Source organism: Bactrocera oleae, chromosome 4 (assembly GCF_042242935.1).
Source record: "Bactrocera oleae isolate idBacOlea1 chromosome 4, idBacOlea1, whole genome shotgun sequence".
In the NCBI taxonomy this organism is placed as follows: domain Eukaryota; kingdom Metazoa; phylum Arthropoda; class Insecta; order Diptera; family Tephritidae; genus Bactrocera; species Bactrocera oleae.
In genome coordinates this window covers 34,926,764-34,935,896 of record NC_091538.1, presented here as the reverse complement: position 1 = coordinate 34,935,896, position 9,133 = coordinate 34,926,764, and the positions used below count along the sequence as shown (strand labels likewise).

At 40.5% G+C, this 9,133-nt stretch overlaps 1 protein-coding gene across 1 annotated transcript; it reads right to left on the bottom strand.

Annotated features, from left to right (window-relative positions):
• Positions 1 to 3,679: 3,679 nt before the first annotated feature.
• On the bottom strand, positions 3,680 to 8,855 carry LOC138857048 (uncharacterized). Its single transcript, XM_070108461.1, has 4 exons — positions 7,783 to 8,855; positions 6,063 to 7,416; positions 5,270 to 5,467; positions 3,680 to 5,212 (listed from the first exon to the last, which is right to left on the bottom strand). The coding sequence occupies exons 1-4, from the start codon at positions 8,853 to 8,855 to the stop codon at positions 3,680 to 3,682; spliced, it is 4,158 nt and encodes a 1,385-aa protein (XP_069964562.1).
• Positions 8,856 to 9,133: the final 278 nt, after the last annotated feature.

Sequence of the window (9,133 nt, the reverse complement as noted above, 5' to 3'; positions counted from 1 at the left end):
TGTATGTGCGTTGCGTGAGTAATTGCTTATTAAACAAAGGATAACAATAAAACGGTGGCTAAGCGGCCGCGTTTCCACTTTTAAGGTGGTTGAGGTCGTAAGAGGTAAGGGGTTAAGCACAATCCGAATACGAGCCTATACGTTCGAATCCTAAAACTGAAATTTTATTTAATTTTTTTATTTTATTAATTGGAGTCTAAGCATATCATAATTCAATTTCGTTAATAGCATATTTTACTTCCTGAGATAATTTAAATATATCAGGAAAATATGTTCATATGTTTAGGTTTATTGAATATTTCCTTATTATGCGTATTTACACAAATGTGATAATCACACATACATTCTTAAATACACGTACGCTGATGCTTGCTTCTTCTTGTCCCGCACAAGCAATGACTTTTGTCGACACTTTTTGCTTTTTGCGAGTTGAACGATCGCAGGCAAGGAGGGTTTGGGGCGCACTGCCACATAATTATTTCAGATATATATTTTATTTATCGAATTTAGTTTAAAAACGATTATAGGTATGAATATATGTGTATTTATATATATATATATAATATATATTATAGTACGAAAATAATTCATAAATGCATCAGTATTTTTCAATACAAATTAAGCAACATAATAATATACTAAGAGTCCTAAGTTAGCACGCCTCTGTGTATGGTGGCAAGCCAACGAAATAACGGCGAGTTCGCGCAGACATTGTGTTGTTGAAAAAAACCAAATTACGACTTTTCCCACAAACATACAAATGTATATACATACATACATACATATAGGAGCTCGCATACATATTGACACCAAATTGTGTGAATCGTCGCGGAGTTGACAAAATTTGTTTCAATCGACAATTTTGCGACAATGTCGATCGGCTATGTTGTCTCGTTTGTCCTTCTTGCAGTGGTTTGCTATTGAAAGTTGACTTATGCTCTTTTGAAATATTGCGATTACCGATTGGGCTGCATTTTCATAGCGTCGTATTTAGATAAAATGGGCTAAATCGACAAACTATGAAATAATGATAATAAGTAAACATATAAAAGTACTATATGCAGTGTGTTTAGAGTATATAGAAGTAGTTAATAATTTCATATGAATGGCAATTTTATGTAAATTTTATAAAATAGTGCATAATATGAAAAAAATTAAAACAATATTTCAAATCACTAAGAGGTCATGTTGCCAATTCTCCTTTCTGAAGGGAACACCAGACAAATTCTTCAATTTCTGATTTTTAGCAAATGTTGTGAGGAAGCAGCTTGTGGGCAACATACAAACGCGAGGGGGATGGTAGGATTTTCAGTGATACAAATTGTAAAATTGAAATTTTGCTGATTCTTCAATTTTACTGAAGACATTCAAATTCAATTTCATTCATTTTTATTTTCGTGCATTTGCGGTAGGAATTCTATATGAAAACCAGATGTGGTTTACCAGGCGCACAGAAAAAATAGCGCGGCGCAGAGTTATGAACGAGCGCACTTTGCTTTGAAGCAGACGCACGTTCCTTATGAATGAATTTGTTGTCGTTGTAATTTGAAATACTTAGAAAATAAGCCGCGAGTTCGCTTGAATATTATTGGCCGATGATGGTGCGTCTACGTTTTTTTGTCACTTGGGCGAATGTTTGATTTTTTGCGAAAGACATATTGAGGGACATACATATGTACATATGTGTACATATATGCAAATATATTTGGGCATGCGAATGAAGGAAGGCAATTTCAAGAATATTCACATATAGACATATGAACATTGAAGCAAGTAAACTATAATAGCTGTTTGAGTTCACAGATTAGACAAATTAACTTGAATATCGTCTGTGGTGCTGCTTGTATAGCAGACTTCTTTATTGCAACGTGAAATATTTTGCCAAAGTTCAAATCCTATCATATTTTATATAGTCCTTTTTTATTTTTATAACCCCTTTTTATGAAATGATATTTTAATTCTATTTTCATATTATTTCCCTCATTATTTATATTTTCTTGTCGGAAGTCAATTACTTTCGTTTTTATTATTTCAATTTTTGTTTATGCGCATACCAATTAACATCTGTGCATATGTATGTATATACATTTTGCTTATAGAGTGGGGTAGTTCGTTGCGTACCCTGATAGTTGTGGTGAAATTTTATTTTCGAACTTGCGCGTTTTCGATGTTCCTTCATCGTAATTAACATTTTAGAACAGCTAACATTCGCTCCTTCTCTATTCATCAACATTCTCTGGTATCACATTCACGAAACAAAGAAACCATTAAATCATTTTAAACAGCAAATATTGATTAACGATCAATAATCTTGGAGACGATTTCTTATTTTAATAATAAGCGATTTTTAATCGAGTACGACATACCACAAAATATAATTGGTGTTTTGAAAGAATATATAAATCCAAAAATAGTTACGGGAATACACTGCACACCTCAAGTGCTTTATGAAATAAAAAATGTGTTAAGGGAAGCATTTCCAGCGATAAAATTTTTGTATACAAAGTTATTCGCTAATGATGTGGCTAATAGAGAGGATCAGGGGGCAATTATTGAGCAAACGCATAATAGAGCACATAGAAATTATAGAGAAAATTTGGCTCAAATTAAGCAAGAATATTATTGGCCGTTAATGGTAAAACAATTGAAGCAATATGCGAGAAATTGTAATATATGTAATAGTAATAAGTATGAAAGGCATCCGAAATTGATTCCAATAGGTGAAGCACCAATACCAGAAAAAGAAGGAGAACAACTCCATATTGATATATTTTTTGCACAAAAATTAAAGTTTATTACGTGTTTGGATTCTTATTCCAAATATTTGGTTATCAAGTGTATTGAAGATAAACTAAATGTAGAAGATAAGGTTTTGGAACTTTTGCAGACATTTCCGGATGTTAAAAGTATAGTTATAGATAACGAACCGGGGTTTAGAACGATACAGTTCAAGTCTTTAATGGAAAGATTTAATATACAAATTTATTATTGTACACCACGTCACAGTACTAGCAATGGACAAGTAGAAAGGGTTCATTCGACACTGGTGGAGATTTCTCGATGTTTGAAGAAAGAACATAATTTGATAAGTGATTACGAATCAATTATGAGGGCAGTTCAGCAGTATAACAGAACAGTACACTCGGTAATGTTTTATTTAACAAAGAAGAACATGGAAATATGAGAGAAATATTAAAAAATGCTCAGGAAAAAATGTTGAAGTACCATAATAAAAAACGGATTCAAAAAAGTTATCATAGAGGGGAAGTTATATATGAAAAAACATATGGGGAAAGATATAAATTAAAGCCCAAATATAAAAAACAAATAGTAATAGAGGATTTAGGAAATAGGGTTAAAATACAAAGCAGAAACAGAATTATTCATAAGGATAATATTAAAGTGTAATTTTATAATTTTATAGAAACAATGGGGACACATAAACAAATTTTATTGTTGATGTTGTATGCTACAATTATCACATCGGATATTGTTCAATAAAAGGCAGAGCTAAACTTAAAACACGTCCGTTTATTGCGGCGATCCAAAGGAGAAGAAGGAACTTACAAGAATAGTACAATAGTTAAAGCGAATAATTGAAGTACGGAATGATAAGAAATAGAGAAACACTTTGCACAGGGTGCATCGTGTGATATAAAATAAAAATAGAAAATAAATCTTAAACATCCTGCCCGGTCGAAGCTACTGCTTCGAAATCCTCGGGTTGTAAGAGTAAGCACAGTTTCTGCACTGCTCGGGTGCACACTCCATAAGAGGTAACCAATGTTGCGTTGCGTACCAGGCCATCCCTGCCCGGATGAACCTCTGTTATGCGACCCAGTCGCCAATGTGTTGGGGGAAGATTTTCATGTCTGACTAGGACAATGTCTCCAACATGAATATTTTCGGTACGCCTCCGCCACTTACTTCGTGTTTGCAGGGTTGCCAAATACTCTTCACTCCACCGATGCCAGAACTGTTGATGTATTCGTCGTAACCACTGCCAGTGCTTTAGTTGGTTAACAGGTATTTCCGCTACGGTAGGTTCTGGCACTGCGATAAGAGGAGCGCCAATGAGAAAGTCTCCAGGTGTTAGCGCATATTTGTCTTCAGGATCATCCGTCAGCGGTATAAGTGAACGCGAATTCAAACAGGCCTCAATTCGTGCCGCCAGCGTCTGTAATTGCGAATGCCACATCGCCTGGTTACCTATTACCCGTACCAGATGTCGTTTCGCGGACTTCACAGCAGCCTCCCACAATCCACCTTGATGGGGAGCACTAGGTGTTATAAAGTGCCAACTCGTCCCAATGTTGGCAAGATATTGCTGATTCTGTTCATTGTGCCAAGCAGCTAGATCTTCCCTCATTACCCGATTGGCTCCTACAAAAGTTGTAGCGTTATCACTGTATAAGTCGCGACACAGGCCGCGTCGACTAACGAAACGCGTGAAAGCGTCGATAAACGCCATTGATGACAAGTCATCCACTAACTCGATGTGCACAGCTTTGGTAGCCATACATACGAAAACTGATAGATAAGTTTTCACTCTACTGCGAGATCTTTTAGTGCCAATGCGCAGTGAAAAAGGACCGCAATAGTCGACACCTGACACCAGAAATGGCCGAGATACGCAGACCCGATGTCGTGGTAATGAGGCCATCTGTTGGGTAATGGTAACTCCACGGTGTCGTCTGTAAATCACACATTTATGTATTGAACTGCGTACAACTTGCCTTGCATTAAGGATCCAGTAGCGGTAGCGTAGAGTATGTAGCATTAGCTGTGTACCGCCGTGAAGGGTGTCGATATGAGTTTGGTGTACCAGCAGCCTAACTAAATCGCTAACCTTTGGAAGTATAGTTGGATGACGCTGTTCTTCGAGCAATGATGACCCATTAATGCGACCGCCTACCCGTATGATACCATGATCATCCAAGTAGGGGTTAAATGGTAGTAGTGGGCTAGAGCTTGATAAATTTGTGCCTTCACGTAAGCAATGTAAGTCTTGCGGAAACGCGGACGTTTGATCAATACGAATGAGCAATTCAAGCGCGGTATCCATCTCTGGAGTTGCCACACGATGTTGGCGAAGACGGCGATGCTTTGGTAACCAGCGAAGTATTATAGCTGTAGTTCTAATTAGTCGTTTGATCGAACTAAACCGCTGTGTTAATGGAATATGTTGTCCATCGAAACGTCGGGTGGTGAGCTGCAACCGAATTGAAGATGCGAAGGTTAAAACTCTGGCCCTCTCTTCAATCCGCACCTTTACAACTTCGTCTGCTTGTAACTCCGGTAACTGGTTACACGGAGTTGCCTTCTGACGTAACCAATCTGGACCCGTCCACCATAAATGGTGGCTCAGCAACTCTGATGGAGTCACACCACGGCTCGCGCAATCTGCTGGATTCTGTTCAGAAGGTACATAATGCCAACAATCTAGAGCGGTCAATTCTTGTATTTGCTGAACCCGGTTGGCAACATATGGTTTTAATAACATTGGCTGTTTGCGTAGCCAGCACAATACAATACTAGAGTCCGTCAGTAAGTGTACAGAGGTATCTACCAAACTAAGAGCTCTGCGAACATTATCAATCGTCTTAGCTAATAGGAGAGCTCCACATAGTTCGAGTCGAGGGATGGTGGCGCCTTTCAGCGGCGCAACCTTAGTACGTGCGGTGAGCAATGATACCTTAACATTGCCATCACTGTCGATTGTGTGTGCGTAAACGACCGCAGCGTAGGCCTTCTGACTGGCATCACCAAAACCATAGAGCGTACTGCGACGAGTTGCATTCATCCCAAGCCCAAACCTTGGCGAGAGTACATAAATCATCCCGAAATTTAGACCAGATATTGCACAGATCTTTCGGTAGTGGGGTATCCCAAGATATACCCGCAGACCAAAGAGTCTGTATAAAAACTTTGCCCGATATAATGACTGGTGCCAGAAATCCAGTGGGGTCATACAGTTGGGCTACGTCACTGAGAACTCGTCGCTTCGTTGGCAATTCATCATAGTGTTTCAGTGATACATTAAACAACAACTCATCACTTACCGGGTCCCAACGCAATCCTAACACCGTAGCTATAGGGACGTGAATATTGCATTCATGTATAGAAGATGATTCGCCAATTTTCGCTAGAACGGCGGCTCTATTTGAGTTCCACTTCCGTAACCTAAAACAACCAGCCGTCAAAATCATGGATACATTTTGGGCTAAGGTAACCGTTTCATTAACGTCAGTACAGCTCGTAGAGAGAATGGCAGTGCGCGCCGACTCAGCTTGCTTATGGTTGCTCACCACTCCATAATTATCGATAACACATTGCTGCAGCGCTCGAACTGCATTGTAAGGGCTACATGCCATGCCATAAGTCACCGTCGTAAGCTGATATATTTTAATATCCTCGTTCGGGGATTCGCGCCATAAGATACGCTGGAGATCTCGATCCTCTGGTGCTACTAAAACCTGGCGAAACATCTTCTTCACATCGGCTGTGAGAGCAATTGCGTACCTTCGGAAACGGTAAAGGATATCGTTCAACGAATTCTGAATGGTTGGACCCACACGTTGTATATCATTAAGAGAAACACCATTTGACGTTGGTGATGAAGCATTAAAAACGACACGAAACTTGTCTAGTACGGCATGATGCGGAATGTGATATATACGACGGGAATCACTGTATGTACCTAAGGCTTCCATGTGCCCTAGGTCGATATACTCTTTCATGAAAGCAATATATTTGTTACGTAATAGTGCATCGGAGGCCAGTCGACGCTCCATACGATAGAATTGTCTTAAGGCACTGCCATAAGAGTCGCCTAGGGGTGATGCGTTAGCTTGCATTAGTAAGCGCACCATGTAACGCCCTTCTGATGTTCGTGAGTGAGTCATTGAGAATATTCGCTCGCATTCATCATCAATAATCTCGTCGGCATAAGACCCTTCGTCGAGCTTCCAAAAGCTGCTTACAATCTCGTCCAAACGAGACTCTTCCAAAATTTGAGCGCTATATGAGCGCAAACCTGACTTATTTACTGAAGATGTTGATGCAGGCCCAAAAATAACCCAACCCAAACTCGTACGTTGAGCATGTGGTTCGTTAGGACCACCCTTGATAGTATCTCCCTTCAAAATGAGACCCCAAACGTCAGCTCCTAGCAGAAGATCAATATTTCCTGGAGTACCAAAATGCGGGTCTGCCATTTGCAGACCAGCCAAGTGTTTATACTGATTTCCAAAGATTTGTGCTGTTGGAAGCACCGAGGTAATAGATTTAATGACCAAGGCATGGATTGCCACTGAGAATTGCAAGTCCGTTGACTTGAGTGTTATTGCCACGACGCCCTTGGTGCGTGTACAGGATAATGCACCAATACCCTCGACCGCTACATCATAGCTACTTCTATGGAGATTCAAAGCATTAGCAAAGCGTTCTGTAATAAAACTTACTTGTGATCCAGGATCACATAAAATCCTCGCCAGTCGCTCCTCCGAGTTGTCTCCAGAAACATACGCACACGCTGTAGCCAGAAGTACGATCTGGTCACCCCGAGCATGGCATCCGATTACAGAGTCGTGGTGTCATAACGTGGTTTGAGCCGGTACTAACGGTTGACAGGGCTGCGATTTAGTACTGGTAGTAGTTACCACTCTCCTCGTGGCGGAAAGCGAAGCAGAGTGCTGTGATTCTCGACAAAAAATGGTATTGTGCCTGCGGCCACATTGGCGACATCCTCCAGAGGGACACTGTTTAGACATATGCCCTGACCTTAAGCAGTTAAAGCATAAGCCTGATTTCCTGAGGACATCGAAACGTTTCTCTGGTGGTAAGTCCAATAAGGTTGGACAACGCGTAACCTTATGAGGGCATTGACAATACTGACACTTTGATTCTTCCATTGAATGGTTGCATTTGACGGTGCGCGTGGTTGATAAGCGCTGATATGGACGGCCGGATACTGTGTCGGGACCATCTGCGACCCAAACAAGCTCCGTTGACAGACTTTGAGCCCTTTTCTCCAAGAATTTCAATAAATCCGATAAGCTGGACAACTCCGTTGGAGAGCAGTGCATGCACCATTCGCGCCTTGTTGTAGGAGGGAGCTTTGATACGACGATAGGTACAGTTAATGCATCCCACTCTTGAACTGGCAAATTCATAACAGCTAATGAACGCAGAGAATCGCTTACAACATCCACAATATTCAGCAATGATTGCGCTGACTCCTCTGACGCCGACGGAAGGTTTAGGAAACGCGCAACGTGAATTTCTGCCAACTGCTTGGGGTTATCATACCGTTTTTTCAAAGCTGCCCACAGTTCTTCGTAACCTCCAGAATAAACACCACCAACCAACGGCACTGATGAGCAAGGAACAGCTTGACGCAACTTACCAAGTTTGTATGCAGTGGGTAATTCCCGGTTGTGTACTAAAGTCTCGAACGCGTCCTTAAATGCCAACCAATTATGTAACTCACCATCAAATGATGGAATATGTAACGGCTCCAACTTTAACTCGACCGACGAGTCTATATTGCCCTCCCTGGGAGTGTGTGACTCGTCACCTTTCGTCGAACGTAAGCGTATAAGACTGGAACATAGGTCGTTGTACACTTCTTCGGTGACGTCCCACCATGCTGAATGTACTTCCAACTCCTCGTCTTTCGCAAAAATGAGGAGTGCCTCGTGATTTACGAGCATGCGGTCGTAATGTGATCTCGCCGAATTCAAAAGTTGCTCAGCCTTGGATGCATCTAATTCACCTGCGTGCGCCTTGCGCACCTGATCCAACGTGCGAGAAATTGCAGATGCATGAAATTGGCGAAGATTTATTTCTGCCATTTCCAATTTATGTACATGTAAAGTGCGGTTATGCTTTACAGTGGTACTGCAGAAACTGAACTTTATCCACAAATATCGCCTTAATCCTTTACGATAGCGTCGAGACAATTTACTTATGAGAATCACCAATTAAAACTCTCAAAGTTAGCAATGTTCTTAGTCCTCACAGGAGGCACCAAAAATTATGTTCAATAAAAGCCAGAGCTAAACTTAAAACACGTCCGTTTATTGCGGCGATCCAAAGGAGAAGAAGGAACTTACAAGAATAGTACAATAGT

Coding starts and splice junctions, on each gene's coding strand:
- LOC138857048 (XM_070108461.1), bottom strand. CDS start 8,855: ATGGCAGAAATAAATCTTCGCCAATTTCATGCATCTGCAATTTCTCGC. Junction 7,417..7,782: donor TTATGCTTTAACTGCTTAAG/GTCAGGGCATAT, acceptor GAATCTCCATAG/AAGTAGCTATGATGTAGCGG. Junction 5,213..5,269: donor AAGCAGACGAAGTTGTAAAG/GTGCGGATTGAA, acceptor ATTCGGTTGCAG/CTCACCACCCGACGTTTCGA.